Source organism: Lacerta agilis, chromosome 7 (assembly GCF_009819535.1).
Source record: "Lacerta agilis isolate rLacAgi1 chromosome 7, rLacAgi1.pri, whole genome shotgun sequence".
NCBI lineage: Eukaryota > Metazoa > Chordata > Lepidosauria > Squamata > Lacertidae > Lacerta > Lacerta agilis.
Window position 1 is genome coordinate 7414520 of NC_046318.1, and position 19541 is coordinate 7434060.

Sequence of the window (19541 nt, forward strand, 5' to 3'; positions counted from 1 at the left end):
CTCCCTACCTCTGTCATCATCATTGGGCAGAGAACTGAATGCCCTACCTAAATAACCCCATTGTATTCAGACAGGGATTTCCCAATGTGACTGTTCACTTCTCCTGTAGCAAGGAAGACGGGACAAAGTTGAGGGGGGGAAATGTATGACCATAAGGCCTACTCTTGAGAACAACAGCCCAACAGATGAAACACAGGAAGGAATTAAAGCCAACGCTGCTGCACAAGCATAATGATACCAAGAAAGGTTTCGAACAGGAGCCCAGTGGAAGAGAATTATGTGAGCAAAACCAAGTTTCACAGAACTCTTAAAGTTCAGAAGCAAAGCAGCAAAATGCTTGCTTTGATCTCGGAGCCCCTGTTCCAGCATGTACAATGTGTCTGTCACCTGATCAGTCATGTACACCCCCCAGAATGTGCTTGATCATTCGAGACAAAGCGGCACATGTGAACCCAAGGTTTTGAAGATCCTATGTGCAGTCTAAATGCCAGGCCAGTGAGTTAACTGACCCCAACCTTCCTGTAATATTTTGGTTTGATATGGCACAGTGAAGAAGATGTTGAATATGCGATGTATTAGCAAATATAGAAAAGAGAGAAACAAATCTACCCTTTCCAGTTTTTCAGGAACTAATTCTTCCTTGGGACCACTGGTTTCTTCCTCTTCCTCCTCTCGCTTCTTCTTTTGTTCTCTCTGCTGCCTCTCCTCGCTCTGCAGGCTTTCTCTCCTCTTCCAGTTTAGCTTTCTTCTGTGCTCGTCTTTGCTTACTAAGCATTTTCTTAAGGTTCTTTGGCCGAAAGGTTTTCTACAGGTAATAGGAGATTTACAAACTATACGAAAAGCTGGGTTTATTAAAAAATATATACAGTGTCATATTTAAATATCACTTCATTAAATGCCCTTTACAATACAAAAACACAAAATAAACAAATAAAAAAGTAACTCTTAATTTATTGTTTAAATAAACCTTCAGGATTCTTAAAAGCTAGCTAGAAGCACTCCAGTGCACGCTATGTGCTTAAGGTTCAGAAACCTTTTGGCAAAGTCCCTCATAAAAATTTCATAAGAAAACGTAGCAATTCTGGATAAGAGGTATGGTTAAAAGATAGGAAGCAGACTGTAGTAATAAATTACAATTTTCACAATGGAGAAACGTGTGAACTCCTATAAATTTATATAGGGCTCGGCCTGTGTATGCATGGAAGCACCAGTGAGTTAGCGGGCTATATTTGCTGACAGGGAAGCAACAGAGGCTTCATACAAGAACGCTTTTTGCTGCTTGAAGCAACAACAGATTTTCCTTTCTGCAGTGATCTAAATGACACGCAGCTCTGTGAACACCAGAGGAAAGCGTTTTGTTGTAGCACATTCTCCCTGGGCGTACGTAGGGATTTTCTTAGAATTGGAATCTATCCAATCACGATTTCTTAGAGCCATCCTCAGGTCTCCCCTTCTGTAGCAGGTGGGTTGGCAAGCTTTCCGGTAAGTCGCCTTGAAGGTAAAACTCCTGGCTATGCTCAAGTTATGTTTTAACCCGGTGGGCATTGCCCCCTTGATACTGAGGGATGACTTCCAATTATCGTGGGAAAAGGAGATTATAAATGCAGGACAGGCTTGCGGATTGTCGCATCTTACCTGGAATCTGTGACATTCAGTCAAGCTACAGCTGTGATCTGTCAAAGATTGGAGGGACATTGCAAGACAAGAGGACACTGCTCTGTGAAACGTGGGGTGTTTTGGGGGAACAGATATTTCAGATTTCACAGCCCCTTATCTGCGGAAATCCACTACGTGGAGTACTGTAGGCTTTTCACAGCTGCCATGTTAAATGTGCTGGAATCAGTGGTTTTGTTGGGAAGGTACAGGGGAGTCCCATATGCCCAGCAGAGATTTTGGTCCCTGTGCCTTGGGAGTGGTTGAGTCAACCAAACATATTCTTCTGATCTGCCCATTTTATGTAGACCTTAGACAAAAATTTATAGCTCCACTGCTACCCCAACCTAGTCCTGTAGAACTAGAGAAAAACGTGTTTTGTTTTTGCTGAATAACTTTACTGGACCAACAGCATCCTTGGTGGCCAAATTCCTTTTTTTGGCCCTTAAGTGCCGTAAGGTTAAAATTGACAGCATTGACATGGGTCTAAATGTATAACCTACTTTATTGCTGGCTTAAGTGTCATGTTCCTTTAGATGCTTAGTCGTTTTAATTTTGTATGGATAAATCCTTGTTTTCTCACTGACGGTCGAATAAAATTTTGATTATGATGATGATGTTGTAGCACATTTCAGTTAAGGGCTACAAGTTTCTACCACCACCTTTCCTTCAACTGCACACAAAGGATGAAAACCAAGGGCCTTCTCATTCAAGTGGCAAGCTTTGTCTGATACATACCACTTTAGATAGCAGGTTTTGGCTCACATGATCAAATGTCCCTCCATTTAATTTTTTGTGTGTGAGAGAGAGAAGGAACATATATAATGTGAACCCGTCTGCCGTCTGAAGAGGTGTAGCCCAGATACAGTTTATCAACTGAGAGAAAAATGAGGCCAGGTGTAAAAGCCACAACGGATGAGGCCCCCGAACAGCAGCCTGATAGTCTGACCGATGGAAGCAATGTCAAAAGTTCCTTTTCAAATTAACAAGACTTTGGCAGTAACTTAACATACATTCAGACTTTTGTCCGCAATCACTTAATAAAACTAAAATGATGGAAAGAAGAAAGAGGTCTCCACCAGAGAGGAATGGCAAACCAAGCTGTTAAGACAACGCTGAAATGGCAAACTGACCGGAAGCTCAGGGATCAACAAGACAAAAACTTCAAGAAAGAATGGAAAAAATATATAATTTACTTAGGAGACAGTGTAGCAGATGAAAACGTTAGCAGGATTTTAATCTCACTTGTAATGTAACAAATACTATGGGTAATATGGATAGGTACAAAATATAGACTATGAAAATTATGCAGTTGAAAACGTTGACAATAGGCGCCATGGAGGGGATGGGGGGAAGTCTTGAGATTCAGAGAAATCTCTCTAATATGGATATGTATTTGGTTTGCTATAAATTTCTATTTGTAAAATCAAATAAAAACAATTTCAAAACAACAACCCTAAAATGATGATTTTCAACCATCTGAATTCTGTGCTGGATCAAGGGTCCACCAACTTGGTGCCGGCAGCAGCCAACGGAACAGATTTAGGTGTGTTCAACGGTTGTGGTGTATGCATGGCAATCAGTTCCCCAGTTATCAAATGTGTATGTGGGCACAAAAAAGCTGGTAATCCCTGTTTTAAATTCTTAATACTGCACTGGTATTATGCTATTTTTTGCATCCAGTTCCAGCAGATGATTCTCCCCAGCCCTGTAAAAATAAGTTTTCTTTACATACACCGCTACAGCTGCTTCACATTTCAGCACAAAGCTTTTTATACCCAAACTATCTTAATTATTGCTTTCAATACCTGAATTCACTTCTTGTTCTTTGCTTTCATTGGCTAGCGGATTATCATATAGCTTCCGGTAGATTTCAATTGCTGAGCGAGCAGCCTTGAGTAGAAGGCATGTTTGCCTGAGAATGTCTTCCAACCTCAAGAGGTCCACATAGGCACTGAGGGTCATCTTTCTCATGCAGTATGTGTGGAAGTCAAATTGATCATCCGTTATCTCAAAAAGTGCTTAAGCAAAAAAAGAAAAGAAAAGAGGATACTATTTTTTATGATGCAGTTTACTAGATGGACAAACAAGGCAGCTTCCTAGGTGTGCTTACAGCTGTTTTGAAATAAGTGTTTTGGCAACTTTAAAGCAGATGGTTAAAGTTTAAAAAGCTCATGTTGCTTATGAGAAGCGGTAGTCAGGAAAAAGCAATCTGTTTACCTACTTACCCTCTCCACTTCATGGCACTTTTTCAAGGCATCTCCATATTTCCCTAGTCTCTGAAAAGCTAAAGCGCACTCTGTTTGGAACCACATGCACTGCATTTCATTGAGATTCTCCATTGCAGAAGTTCCTTCCTGAAATAAATAAAAAAAGTATTGTGTGGGATCAATAGTCGTTTAAATTTATATGTATATGCGTAATATCTATCTATCTGTTTATCCATCCACACACACACACACAGCCCTATGCTATCCTATAAGAATGCTTTAACATAAATAACTGATATAATTCTTCGGATAATTATTGATTTCTGGACTTTTCAATTATTGAGTGCAGGGATAGCAAATGCACTGCTTTCAGATGTTGCAGAACCAAGCCACTCCCGTAGCCCTGACCACCACAATCCATGGTCAGGCAGGGGGTGATAGGAGTTATTCTCCAACAATACCTGGAGGGCATCATATTGGCTACCCCCCACTCTTATAAAGTATTCTATTCTTTTCCCTTTTCCGAAGGATTACCTAATGCATACTTTTTCTATTCAGCTAAGGGAAAAGCTAAGGGAAGAAATATCAACAACCTCAGATATGCTGATGACACAACCTTGATGGCAGAAAGTGAGGAGGAATCAAAGAACCTTTTAATGAGGGTGAAAGAGGAGAGCGCAAAATATGGTCTGAAGCTCAACATAAAAAAAAAACTAAGATCATGGCCACTGGTCCCATCACCTCCTGGCAAATAGAAGGGAAGAAATGGAGGCAGTGAGAGATTTTACTTTCTTGGGCTCCATGATCACTGCAGATGGTGACAGCAGTCCCGAAATTAAAAGATGTCTGCTTCTTGGGAGGAAAGCAATGACAAACCTAGACAGCATCTTAAAAAGCAGAGACATCACCTTGCCGACAAAGGTCCGTATAGTTAAAGCTATGGTTTTCCCAGTAGTAATGTATGGAAGTGAGAGCTGGACCATAAAGAAGGCTGATCGCCGAAGAATTGATGCTTTTGAATTATGGTGCTGGAGGAGACTCTTGAAGAGTCCCATGGACTGCGAAAAGATCAAACTTATCCATCCTTAAAGAAATCAGCCCTGAGTGCTCACTGGAAGAGCAGATCCTGAAGTTGAGGCTCCAGTACTTTGGCCACCTCATGAGAAGAGAAGACTCCCTAGAAAAAACCCTGATGTTGGGGAAGATGGAGGGCACAAGGAGAAGGGGGCAACCAAGGATGAGATGGTTGGACAGTGTTCTCGAAGTGACTGGCATGAGTTTGGCCAAACTGCGGGAGGCAGTGAAGGATAGGCGTGCCTGGTCCATGGGGTCACGAAGAGTCGGACACGACTGAACGACTGAACAACAACAACAAAAGGGAAAAGTCTGTGAGAAGGGCAGTATTCATTCATACAGAAACGAGAATGTGAGCACCTTCACTGTAAGAGAGGCAAAGATAAGGGAGGTGTTCTTAAGATGACCAGACAATATTCCTCATATCGTTGCAAACACTGTGTGCAAAAAGCTATAAATGTGGTCTTGTTTAATTAATGACTGACAGCTCAAGAAGGCGGGGAATTTTAACAATGAAGATACGAGGTGCAACACTAAGAGGGTAATCCTATACATAGCTACTCAAAAGTAAGTCCTATTCACTTCCATGAGGCTTACTCCTAGGTAAGAGGGTAAAGGGCTGAGGTCCAAGAAAGGCAAATCTGAACAACTCCTTTTCCTCTGTGGTCATCAAGGCAACCACTAAACACCGTAAAGATGATGTGACAGTAAAATTAATTAATTAATTAATTAATTAATTAATAATATATTTATACCCCACCCATCTGGCTGGGTTTCCCAGCCAAAACAAACGGAGACCTTACAAAAGGACAAATGCCAATAGAAAATTTGGCAATGTGAAGAACTACCTGAATGGGAAGACATTTCAAAGGTATTTACATTGCAGTCTTCCACATACAGTTCCAATAGCCAGCCCCACTGAATTAAACTGGGCTTACTCCAAGGTAAATTGGTACAGGATTGTAGCCTGCAGCCTATTTAATAATTTATGAAATTTAAACATAGTCTTCAGTAGTAACGATGCCTGAATTTCTTTCACCACCAAGTTAGCCTATGCATCTCAATGAAAAATGTTCACTTTTAGTTGACATGGACATGGAATTTGCTCCCACTAAAACTTTCAGCCTCCTCATGAGTAATTCATTTACTATGACAGAGTTACTCACGATGAAGCTGTTTCATACTGCAGTGAAATAGCTAAAAGATATTGTCAGGGAACTGTAAATGGCCGCTGAGGGGAACGGAGAGCCCTACGCCAATTGAGCAGCAGCACCTCTTCCAGCAGGGAAAGCCGCCACACCTCCAGTGGGGAGGAGAGGGAAGGAACCAGCCTGGCGGGGAGAGGGCTTAGGGATGTTGCTGAGACCTGCGCCACTCACCCATTTCCGGCACCCCAGTTGTGCAGAGGGGTGAAATGCAAGGAGGGTAGGAGGAGACTTGGGGTGCCGAAGTTTTTATGCTGGGGAAGGAGCCGGAAGGGGCCACTCCCGGATTCTGCCAGCGACTGAGACAGACATGCTTTTCGTAGCTCTGCACTGTAAATAGTTTGCACAATAAAACTGCAAAAGACTGTTGGGCTCCTGCTCCGTTACTCGTGAGGCACCATCACGCGAACCTTACAGATATAAAGATTGCAGGGGGGAAAGAGAACTATTCTGTTCCTGGAAATTCATCAGTACTATTATCTGGCTCAATTAGAAGTTAGGTGAATTTTTCCTGCGGATATATTCCTGCCATCGTACAATTCTGCTACCAATGACATAATAAAAAATAATAACTCTGAAACTGACAGAGGAAATTTTCAAAACAAATACGCAACCAACCTCTATTTAAAATACATCTCCTACCCGTGTGAACTTGGAACACATCTCTTCTGCATCCTTCACCATATTTGCTCTCAGCATATACTTTGCACATTTGGAGTTGATGAATCTATCGGCTGTATCCAACGACTGCGCCTCATCCATCCATTTGGCAGCCTCCTTTAGGTTGCCTACATGCTATTGAGGGAAAGGGAAGAGTTTTATACTTAATTTTAAATGTCAATGGCAGGCATATTGTGTAAGCTCTGAGAACTGTAACGTGCACGTGCATCTGACAGAACTTCTCCCCTTTCCGAAACATTTGGCATGCAGCAAATCACAGCCAATCTAATTATGCTTCACTGTGTGAAACATAGCTCTGAAGATATTGATCTGATGAAAACTAAAAAAAAGAAGTTAACAGAAAGGATCATGTTCAGACTTCAGTGCCTATGTCAAGCTTCACAGGTCTGGCAAAATTATGTTAGCACTAAATATCTGAGTATGGAAGAAGCACAGAACCTTCACTAACTTTGAGTGAGAGCTCTATTTTACATTAAAAACTAAAAACATTTCCATAGTCCTAGCCCACTAATTGCTTCCACAAAAAGAGGATGATCACAAACATTTCATATGAACAATTTATTATGAATTACTTTTGTTTGTTCCTTTTCTGACTGTTGCAAGAGGCCATGGACAAAGGAGCAGACACTAAGGACTTGGTCATGCACATGTATATATAGATCCAACCACAGTATGCTATCCAAGATCTGGGGTCTAGTATACCAATAATTTGGGGGGTGGGGTGCAGGTAGACAGCATTGGAACACATACTACAGCTTGAGGTGGAAAGAGCCACTTTGATTGATAAGAAATACAGGGACAAGTGGATACATGTGCAGGCCACACAGAAATTCACTGAGTGATATTCAGCTAAGAGTAGACTTGCTGAAATCATGTTCATTAATTTCAAGTTTTACTCTGGGTAAAACTTAGCTGATTCTATGGAGTTGGAGAAGGAAAGGGAAACAGAGGTGGAAAGAACTGCCATTGCTGCATAAGGAGAGGGAAGTGTGCTTGGGATCCAGCAGGGTATAATAGAGGTTTGGAATGGACACAACAGGGCAAACTCACAATGCCAATACTGTGGGACTAGGCCTCAAGAGGAAGCCAGAAGAGTGGAGGGAGGGAGGGAGGGAGAGATTGAAATTGAAATTCTGAAATTTACCTGTTCCAGAAAGGGAGAAGCAGTAGCTTTCTTTTGGGCTTACTTGGTTACCTGAGAGTTTAAGATAGGACTGGATATTAGGGTTCTTGGGGCACCTTGGTTCTGATTTTGAGTGGCTAGGAAGGTCCTTCTCCTACAGAAGCAGACAAAGCTTGGTTTTGCCCGAGCAAAACTCTTATGGCGTTTTAATGATATGCTTGTGATTTCTAGATGTTTTGGTTTTGCACTTAAAGTTACTTTAGGTGCTTCACTGAAAACATTGTGCATTGTTTTCCTTTGATCTCGTCAGAGTGGTTCTGTTCTTATCTCAGCATTAAATGTCTATCAGCTCCTATGAAAAGGATATACATTGATTACATATTCATTTTCACTAAATTTATGACAATATTACCTTATAAATTTTGCTTTCAGATAGAACAACTCTATTAGTGTTGGCGTACTTGCAACGGCAGAATTAACGTAATCCAAGGCCAAGGAAAACTGACCCAGTTTGTCAAAGTGTGTGCAAGGAAATAGCGAACCCAAAGCAGAGTTGTCGGTGGCTCCTGATCGCCGTTTTCTGCAATGATACATATGTGTCAGAAAATCTGGCAAGAAATTAAAATGCTTACTTATTACGTCTGTTTGGAAGTCTACCAACACAGCTAAAATAAGGATTAAAAGCTGCATTTTAGCTACAATCATGAAAATGAAACCTACCATATGGACTGAACATGTCACAGGTTTTCAGAGAAGCTTCGTAACCAGTAACAAGCTCTTGGATCGTAGAAACCTATAAAAATATAGTTGCCAAGTTTATTTTAACTTGATTTTTTTCTTTAAATCACATTGCATTTGATTTGATATATTATCCAGACACAGCTAATCATGCCAAATGAATAGTGCTAATATTTCTAACTAACTTAAAACAATACTAAAATCTGTATAATACCGGGTACATTATGTTTTGCAAAACTAATCCGCACGTACAGGTGAAACTCAAAAATTAAAATATCATGGAAAAGTCTATTTATGTAAGCAATTGTTTTCATTAGCTACTGGTGTTTAATATATGAGATAGACTCATGACATGCAAAGCGAGATATGTCAAGCCCTTGTTATAATTGTGATGATTATGGCGTACAGCTGATGAAAACCCCAAAGTTGAAATTGTTAATTTGGGGTTCTCGTCAGCTGTACGTCATAACCATCACAATTATAACAAATAATGGCTTGACATATCTCGCTTTGCATGTCACGAGTCTATCTCATATATTAGTTTCACCTTTTAAGTTGAATTACTGAAAGAAATGAACCTTTCCACAATATTCTAATTTTTCGAATTTCACCTGTGGTTTATTCCCAGAACAAAATCAGAACATGTAAAGGCTAGTGGCATCAAACCATTGATCTAATGGTCTACTCAGAGTATAACCAACACTGGATATCACCCATTATATCCAAAGTGGAGAGGATCCCTTTCCTTTCTCTTTACAATAAAGGTTAAGTGGTTGCCTATTTTCCCCATTGTTTTTAAACTGTTAACTACCTTTGCAGACTTCAACCCAATCAGTATCTACTTTGCTATCAGAACACAAAAGAGATGGGGTTTCTGTGGGAAAGTGGGTGAAGCTACTTAAGAACAAACTGCTGGATCCCATCAGCGGGCTGGCCTGGTTCACAAATAACTCCAATCCATGGTCTGTTTACCCATTCTAATCCAGCAGATTAACCATTGTTTGTTTTCTGGCAACATACTACATGTGAAGCCATGGATACATAGAATCAAAGAACGGTAGAGTTGGAAGGGACCACGATTGTTGATGGATTATTTTAACAACGCATGGTGTTCCGTCAGAGCCCAGCAGCTTTGCTTAACCATAGTTTGTCTGCCCCAGACTCTTCCAAAGCAACAGAGATATAAAAACAAACCAAGCTTCAGAGAAACAAGATATGATTTGTCTGTGAGATGACTTGTGGCTTATTGAGCAACACATGGTTAAAGCAACCATGGCTTAGTGTTATATACTAAAGCAGCCTCCATCTAGCCCAGCATTATGCTTACCCCAACTGCTAACCAGAGACCTGTGAGAAATCCATAGCTTAATGGCCCAGTTGTGTTTGAATTTATACAGATCAAGCGGGATAGCAACCAAGTGTTGTAGAGTGGAATGCTTCTGTTTGGGTCCCTATAAACCAGCAAGCCAGCCTTCTTCCGAACACTTCATTTCCCCCTCCCATTTTTCTGTCCTCTCCCCTCACCTGGCAACAGACACTTAAAGAGTGCTCACTCCCCATTGGAATGTTTTTGTTCCCCCACTCCTGAACAACCCATGATCCCTGCTTCGGGGCATAAGTCAAGGCTCACAGCTTGTTTCCCTCCCACCCAGCAAGAGTGGGAAGGAGTGAAATACTCTTCTTAGGCATATTAATCTTAACCATTTACTACAGTTCACCATGGCATGAGAAATGGAAAGGAAAAGTGACTGTTACTGCCAAATTATCTGTAAGACACACAAAGCTGTATGAAAACTGAATAAATTTGTGTCTTACCTTTTCTTTACTGTAATACAAAGATTTCAAAGTGGTAACAAGGGTGGGCAGCCTTTACTGAAGTTAACCCGCAGGAATTTATCCATTAGTTCTCTAAATTTTTCACCTAGAACAAAATTGCATTCGGTTATATTCTTATTAATTAGTGTTGCACTACTGATTTTTATAAATTCTATATTAAAACCTGAAAGATGCTGGTAAGAACAGTGATCTACTTGTAATTTGAAATTAAAAGTATTTCTGCTTTGACAGAAATACTTGTACCTGGTCTTTTTTTGAGCAAATTTGAATTTTTGAACAATTTTTTTTTCTAATTTGCATAATTATACATGATTTCAGCCTTCTTAGCCCCCAGGATACAGGGTTGCTGCTGTTGTTTTTTAAAAAAAAACACAGAGCATATTCTTTGTCTGAACCTATGACATGCGCAAGGAGTTCAGTGACTGCAGATGGACAGTCGTTAAAAATGGCTTAAGGAAGATACCGACAACCTGAACCCTTACAATTGGTGGCCATTACGGCTGTTGTAACAGTGATAAAGGATGAGTCTGCTATGCGATACAGGAAGATATGAATGGTGTACAGTGGAACCTCTAATTACAGCCACAATCCGTTCCAGAGGCCCATCCTTATGGCGAAACAGGTCGCTGGGGAGAGGCGCCGTTGTGCGCAGGCGGTGAATGCCCGCTTCTGCGCATGTGCGAACGGTGATTGCCGCTCCTGCGCAGGTGGCGAACGGCGATCGCTGCTCCTGCGCAGGCGCGAACAGCAGCAAACCCACCGGTTACTACCGGATTTGCCGTGGTCGCAACTTGGAACGTCCACGAGTGGAGGCGGGTTGCAAGTAGAGGTTCTACTGTACTACATTAGAAAGAAAAAAGAGTCAGCTGTTTTGTACCAACGTTTGACAGAACCATCTGGACGGGGCCAATGGTGGCTCAGTGCTCGTGGAAATGCTTCCAAAAGCTCAAGCACTTTCATCAATCCCTTCTGTGCTGAATCCTGCCCTGTTCTGTATCTTCCAACCCACAGCAGCAATGTTTTGGTGGGACACAGCGGGTTGCAATGAAAGGAAGGATTCCTGTCTTGCTCTAGTACTTGTGCTAAGCACACAATTTGCCTTCCACACAAAAAATCCCCGTTGCATTTTGTATTGGCGGTTATTGGCCTGTCACCCTAAGCCAAGCTCCCAGGGGGGGAAACTGCAGCTGCTCTGCTCTTTCACAGTTGTTCTGCTGCAGCGCCGAGTTCCACAATGGTTTGACTTCACAAAGTTGTAAAGCTACTAAAGAAATACGCATGTTACCTGTGACAAAGTTTAAGGTAATCTTCTTGGTGAAACCGCTCTTGGGTGCTGCTTGCTTATTTCTTCATACATTTCTAGTCTCTCGTCTAAAGAGCCTATTGGTGGATAATAAATGTACAACTTGAGTTTTTGGTTTAAATCACAAGTGTGCCTATATGCAATATGGAAAACCTACACTAGTAGGATTTTTATCTTGTTCTATCCAAGAGAAGCCCTTGGCGAACAACATCTCAATACTGCATTTTTTGTATAGAACAGGTTGAAAATCAGTTTTCAGTATGATGAAAGAGGACAGCTGATGAAAGAATGATGGAAATACTCTCTCTCTCTCTCTCTCTCTGTGTGTGTGGTTTGGCTGCATTAAAAAAAAACAATTTTGTGGTGCAACCATGTTGCAAAATATTTCAACAATGTCAAAAGTCAAACTGCAGTACATAAATCCTCAGTTCTGAAACCACATGTTGGAGCTCCAGAACTTACCATGGAGGAGGAAGCAATTCTATGAGTACCTTAAAGAAGTAGCATAAAATAATAATAATAATATAATAATATAATAATAATAATAATAAGTGCAGATGCTCCTTCAGGTATACTGGACCGAGGCCATTTAGGGCTTTAAAGGTCAGCACCAACACTTTGAATTGTGCTTGGAAACGTACTGGGAGCCAATGTAGGTCTTTCAGGACCAGTATTATGTGGTCTCAGTGGCTGCTCCTAGTCACCAGTTTAGCTGCCGCATTCTGGATTAGCTGCAGTTTCTGGGTCACCTTCAAAGGTAGCCCCACATAGAGTGCATTGCAGTAGTCCGCAGGCAGATAGGGTCTCAGTCTGCGTACCAGATGGAGCTGGTAAACAGCTGCCCTGGACACAGAATTAACCTGCACCTCCATGGACAGCTGTGAGTCCAAATGACTCCTAGGCTGCGCACATGGTCCTTTGGGGCACAGTTACCCCATTCAGGACCAGGGAGTCCTCCACATTGTTATAAAGGTTAAAATATAATCTTTAAAAGGCTGCCATCCTTTGACTATGCTTAACTCCATTGAGCAAATGAGTGTAAATAGCAGTAAATGGGTGCATAGCACCTGAATTTTTCATTATAAATTTTGTAATGTAATAGTTATGCATTGTGCAATGAAGCACATTTTAAGAGTAAATTTAGTAACTTTAGGTAGTTCTTCCATTTGTACACCATCCTTTCTCTGGCACCATTTCCCCAAGGATAGTATTTGAACTATACTTCTGATGCAGCTCAGTTGGTATAGCAAGAGACTCTTAATCTCAGGGTCATGGGTACTTCATACATTGAAGTAGCTAAAAGAGAAACCAAGTAGCTAAAAAGTGGTAAGCTTATCACTTCAGTAAGGAACGTAGCCATTTAGCTCACTCTTTAGGTTCCTCATATGAAGCAGTTCCTGATAATGATTTATGGTTATGAGTACAGATAAGCTTATATGTAGATAAAGCACTGGAAATTATGCTGGACAATGAAATTCAAATACGCATCTTCTTTCCAAGGTCTAGGGCTCCAAGAGTTCTGATTTCTGATCTTAACAAGACACTAACTGCTTAATAAAAACGTGCAAACCAAGTTTATAACTACAACACTTACGTGGCTGCAGAGCTTTCTCCAAGCCTTCATAGTAACACCAATTTTCTGCATTCCGATCAATAAGCTCTTTATAGACTTCAGAAGCTTCTTTTAATCTTCCCAACTTCAGCAACATTTCTCCTAAAGTAATAACAAAATCGCAAACCAGATTTAGTTAAGGGAAACAGCCTACAGCTGGAAGGTGAAGTCTTTAACTCTGGAAGCCTAAAAGAGCCCATTAGTCATAGTTTTGATGATATGGAATGAGCATTCTGTTTAGGATAATGAGACAGGTCTTGCTGCGTCTGTTCAGTGCTGCCCCGAGTCACCCAACGACTTACTGTAACGACTTCATGGTAAGTTCCGGCACCTATTTTTCTTATAACAAGCACTGCTTACGAGGTTTTCTTGCCACCAGGAGGTAAATAATTTTGTTAGATAATAAAACAAAAATACAAAAGGGTGGCAGTGGTGCTAAATTTGCCTTTCATTTTTTTTTAAAGTAATCTTTATTGGTTTTATTTACACACATTAAAAAATATTTACAGTCTCATCAATACAAATAAAATAAAAAAGAAGAAATAGAAGAAAAAAACAAAGAAGAAAAAGAAAAACACGAGAAAAAAGGTTAAAATTGGTTTACATAACCACACTTCTCACATACATACAAATCTTCCGATCTTTCTTAATGTCCTTTCATTACATCATTGTTTGTCTGCAGTTTTGATCTTTATTTCTCATTCTTTTATCTTCAATAGTATTCAATATTTATTTAATTACAAGTATCACTCTAGTTCTGCTAATATGGCCTTATTATTGCAATATATTCTTATGTATTCTTAAATATTTTCCATTCACCAAAGTTTTCTGCGTCATTTCTCCTCTAACTCCTCCTGTCATTTTCGCCAGCTTTCAAGCCCACCAGGCAGTTTGGTGACGGAGCCTGCCGTGGGAGCCCTCGCGGTGATGGAATGGGAGCCCTAGGCATGAGGAAGCAGACAGGGATGGGCACTATAGGGTATCTTTTTATCTAGAGTAGCCTTTCCTTTAAACTGTTTGAACATTTCAGACAAATGCTTATGGACTGGCATGTGTCCGCACAGTGTGTGCATGCATGTCTGTGTGATGTTTGTATTACACACACAGAGTTCCCCCAAAAACACTTAATGACAAGGGGGAAACATGATCTTCCTCTAGGGTTTAATGGTCCACAGCTCCAGAGACTGAACCACCTCACACACACAAGATTCACGTGAAGGAATATTTCAAGCATGTGAAAAGGAAAAAAAAAAGTTTTAACCTTTTATTTCATCTATCATGAGCTTGTCACATATTTGCCTCTCGTAAGTTTCTACGTGTTTCCAGAGATTCTTGAAACAGATCCGCCTCTCTCATACTTGATTCTGGTACAGTATCAATTCACTATATTCATAGTCTATTTTATTAGGAGGAATCTGGAAAGTAACAGAATCGTTAACATTTAATCAGCCCCAGAAGACTAACTTCGCAAAAGTTCTTTTTTGGTTAATAAAGGGACACTGGATAGTTGAATTAGAACTTGGAAAAGAACAATCACTTCCAAGGATTCACGTCATCGATTTGTGGGTGAGGACAAAGCCCAAAGAGATGACACCTTGTGGTTTATTCATTTGGATGTTGTGTGGTTTGTTTGCTTCTAAGTTGGTTGGTTTGACCACTTAAATTGCATGCCAGGTAGGTGTGTGAAGTATCATGATATGGCTGCAAACCACTGCTTTCCTCTGGGTGACCTCTGTTGTATGGTTTAGATTTCTGTTAAGGCTGGAGTCAAGTTTGCATGTACACTTTTTAAGAAGATATATTGCTGGGCTACTATTAACGCAGAAAACCAAATGCCCCACCTTAAAATTGTGAGACAAATGACTAGATGAATAAGCCCTGAGCAGTTGAAACAGCTTCATTGCAAGCAGCATCTAAGGCCTAGCAAGAGGACTCTGGCCCTCACTAGCCCTTCAAGCCTTCAAAAGATCATCTTATTATTGTACTATACATATTGGTTTTCACATTGTCAGGCAGAAAGATGGGCTATAAATATAATTTTTACCTATTTTGGGGGAAATCACATAAAAAAAACCAAACACTGCCGATGTGGCTGCCATACGCCCGAGTTTTTCTGGACATTTAAACCGCTTTTCAGAAATTCTGCCTGGACACCATTTTCGGCAGACAAATCCCAGCTTTGTCTGGGAAATTCCAGAAGTATGGCAGCCCTAAATTAATGTGACTTGTATAAGTTTCAAAGTTCAGCTTTCCTTAGGGCAAAATATCTAGATGCAAAATTTAGATTTTTAAATTCATTGTGCACAAGACACCAACTTTTTACTAATTTTATGTAATCATTAAGAAGGAGCTATACACTAAAAACATTTCATAAAACAATGGCACGTTTTCTTCGCTTTATGTCCCAAAGTTGTAATTCTTTTGAACAATGGATAGAAAAACAACAGAAAGTAAGTAATTATTCTGACCACAGGCAGTTACTCAGATTCTTAACTGTGTACAATAATTGACATTTTAAAAAGATCTTACCTGCGAGTTTTTCTAAACTCTTCCAGTAATTTTAAGGGCCATATCATAATCTTTTAACAAATGATATGCAATTGCATATCCAATCCAAGAAGCCCTCTGCGTGGGCCGCAGCTGCAGCAGCTGATACCTGGTCTCCTTTAAAGAGATAACGAATATAACTAAATATAATCTACCAAATAATTAATTTTGCCATTCTTAACCAACAGTGCAAAAGGATTCTGCTTAATGAAAAAAAGGATGAAGCCTTAACAGCAGAGAAAGCTAGAAAAGCTCAGCTGGACTTCTTGTTAAATACTTGTAATTGCAGCCCAACCTCTGACCTTAACTATGTTTACTAGGAAGTAAATTTACAATTTGCCACTGCTACTGCCACTCCTCCAGAATTAAAGAATAGTGTTGCAAGTAGCAATGGAGCGTACTACATCAAGGATGGTTTTCCACTTTGCTGTGTGCTACAATTTTGTAAAGTCCCCCCTTCCAATTGTTCTGTACAATGGTGGTTTTGAACATGGCAAATAAATCATACATCTATAAGATGGTGCCCAGATAACATTGGCATGTCCATTTCCCCAACCTAATTAACTCAAATGCTCCTCTCAATGCTAGTGAATATTCAGAGAGCACTTTGCAAGTTTTCAGTTAAGCTCAACACAAAAACTGGAGAAATTACTTACTCTGTAGCCTTCAAGATCCCTCATTTGGATCTGCAACAGTGAGAGATCTCTTAGAATTTGTAGATTGTCTTTATCTAATTTCAGAGCATTTCGATAGCACTTAATAGCTTCATCATATTTTTATCAGAGCGCTGCAGGAGTCCATAAACATGCCAACCTAACAGAGTTAAGGAAATGCACTGGGGTTTTTTTTTTTGGGGGGGGGGTGAGGAGTTGAAGACAAATGTTTGTAGTCCTGAAAGGATTCATAAAAGAGTGTTATTCATTTATCTCAGCTTAAGAGCATGAACTGACACATATCATCATGAAGGATGTATATGTTAGCCTTGGGGGGTGATTTCAAATACAAAATACAACGCAGGAGTTAGCAATATGATGTGGCATTTAATAGCACTTTAATGTGAACAATGTTTTTGCGCAGGCATTCAGTATTAATGGTATAGTTGTGCACCTGCCAGTTAAATGTTAAATTGCCATTTTACCGTAGCACTTTGAGTAGCACTTCAACAGAAAATTGTGGAGAAGATCCTTGGGTTATAGAAGTCCAAAGTGCTCAGTCGTCTGGGAATCAAGACATCCTGGCACCTCGAAAATTGAAGTATTTCCCAATCCTAGTGAGAGCTTATTCCTCATGAAAAAAATCTCCAATAATACAGTGGTGATCTGGCTCTTCTGGACACTGTTAGACACAGGCCCAGATGAAATGGAGCCCAAAAGTAAAGATAAGGTGCCAAGTTTGTATATGACTAGCCATCGGATACTCTGGTGCCAAAAGCCAAGGGAGGAGGAGATCATGTGATATTAGGTATTCTTCATTTTCACAAAATAGCCTATTACTTGTTTAGACCATGAGGCTGAGGTGATGTATGGCATACAGGACAAAACCTATTATTTTCCTTAAAATTATTTTAATTGTTTTTGCTACCTGCCTTTCTGCAGAATGACTCAAATTCAAGGAGGCTAAGCAGCTGAGAAGATGAAGCAGCTGCATGTCAGATTACAACAAGCAGCATGATATGAAGGAAGTTCTTGACAACTGCTGTGTGAACAGAAAGCCAGGAGGAGCAGGCCAGAGGAGACGCCAGGAGCCTGGCTCCTCCTGCTCCAGCTGGAAGGTTTTCTCTGCCACAGAGTCACTGACTGCCATGGGCCCTGTGGGCAAGGACCCCCCCCCCCCCCGGTTTAGTGATCTGAGTGTGTTTTAATGGGCATTGATGTTGTATGCGAGTTCCTTTGACAGTTTTGTACCCTGAAAAGTTGGCTGTAGGTAGGGGGTGGGAAGTCCCTATGGGCAGATCCAGAACTGGCCCAGGCTCCGCCGACCATGTGGTCAGGTGGGTGGCCTCAACCACCTTTCCATCCCCTGACATTACAGTAATTCAAAGTTCAAGAAGCATCTGCAAAGGAAGAATCAGAAGCATGCTTTGTGGGTGCTCGGTATTCGAGCCTGGACTTTCCTGTGTCCAGTGCCATATATTATTACATCAGGCCCAGGAAAGACAAAACAGCCTGGGGGAGCAAACCTCTGAGGCTTGGAGGGCTAACTAGGCCCACAGGCTGGAGATTTCCACCCCTGCTAAAAACAAGCATCACTGGAAAAACCTGCGTTCAAATTCCCATTCCACCATGAAACTCACTGAATAACCTCAGGCAGTGGCTCTTTCAGCCTAACCTATAAGGCTGGCGTCTAGGGCAGGAGTCCACAGGATCTGGCCTGCCAGAATAAAAGGGTGCCCCAACCCTGCAGAAACAGAATGGCATAGTAAACATCACATGTTTTGTGCTGACCTGCAGTAAGTACCCAGTGTTATGACTAAATACCCTACACTTTAGAATTTCCTAAATTTAACAGATTACATATCAAATTAAATTGTTAGACCAGGAGTCATCTATGACCCACCAGTTGTTGTGGGAGTAGAATTCCCATTATACCTGATGGTTGGCAGGGGGTTGGAGTCCCAACAATATCTAGGTGGCCACAGGTTAGCCACAGGTATGTTAGACAATATCTAATGACCCTAATCTATAAATTTAAATATAAACGCTCAAATCTGTTACATAGCAAAGCATCCACTGGATAATCATTGGGAGGGGGTAGAGAAAGAGGATTTCAGAACTATTAGGAAAAATTGAAATTGGTGTACTATTTGAAAGGATACACACATGACTTTTTACATCATTACGAAGGCCTTTGCGAACAAATGCATATGCTTCTTCTTTCTTCCCTAAACAATTCAAGGTCAGTCCTTTCATAGCCAAAGTTTCTGCAAGAAATATTTTATAATTTAGGAATCAAGTTTAAGGCAACACACGTGTGATATGTTTCACTGTCCCCTATTAATAGTAATCGTAATCATCATCATCCAAGCGCCTCTTGGGAATACATGGATGCAAACACATGTATGGATTCTCACCTTCCCACACATCCACAAAAGCTTCTCATTCACTTTTTTTGCGGGGTGGGGCAGCTAGGTCTAGAGTACAGTGGTGCCTTGCAAGATGAAATTAATTTGTTCTGCGAGTGCTATCATCTAGCGAAAATTTCGTCTTGCGAAGACCCAACGGGGGAAGAGCAGTTTGACGGGGGGGAAAATCATCTTGCGAGTCAGCCTTTCGTTAGCGAATGCCTTTCGTCTAGCGAGGCATTTGTCTAGCGAGGTACCACTGTACACAGAAGAATGTGTACATCATCCTGCTCTTGCTCTACAGAATGGAATGAGAAAACACTGCCCTGCTCCCCAAACAAAGCAGCTCGGAATCAGAGTGAATCAAAGTGAAATTAAATAAAAATAAAAGAATTCCTTCCAGTAGCACCTTAGAGAACAACTAAGTTTGCTCTTGGTATGAGCTTTCGTGTGCATGCACACTTCTTCAGATACGAATCTGAAGAAGTGTGCATGCAC

At 40.8% G+C, this 19541-nt stretch overlaps 1 protein-coding gene across 1 annotated transcript in view; it reads right to left on the reverse strand.

Moving 5' to 3' along the window:
- Positions 1-19541, reverse strand: part of NAA16 (N-alpha-acetyltransferase 16, NatA auxiliary subunit) — a 33819-nt gene that overhangs the window by 9193 nt on the left and 5085 nt on the right. Inside the window, 19 exon segments of the mRNA XM_033154486.1 lie at positions 610-705; positions 707-784; positions 786-805; positions 3462-3674; positions 3878-4010; positions 6785-6937; positions 8019-8100; positions 8359-8470; positions 8473-8526; positions 8667-8739; positions 10500-10537; positions 10540-10633; positions 11806-11900; positions 13418-13537; positions 14697-14850; positions 15965-16099; positions 16639-16760; positions 16763-16795; positions 18798-18902. Of these exon segments, the coding sequence (XP_033010377.1) occupies positions 610-705; positions 707-784; positions 786-805; positions 3462-3674; positions 3878-4010; positions 6785-6937; positions 8019-8100; positions 8359-8470; positions 8473-8526; positions 8667-8739; positions 10500-10537; positions 10540-10633; positions 11806-11900; positions 13418-13537; positions 14697-14850; positions 15965-16099; positions 16639-16760; positions 16763-16795; positions 18798-18902 (1910 nt within the window).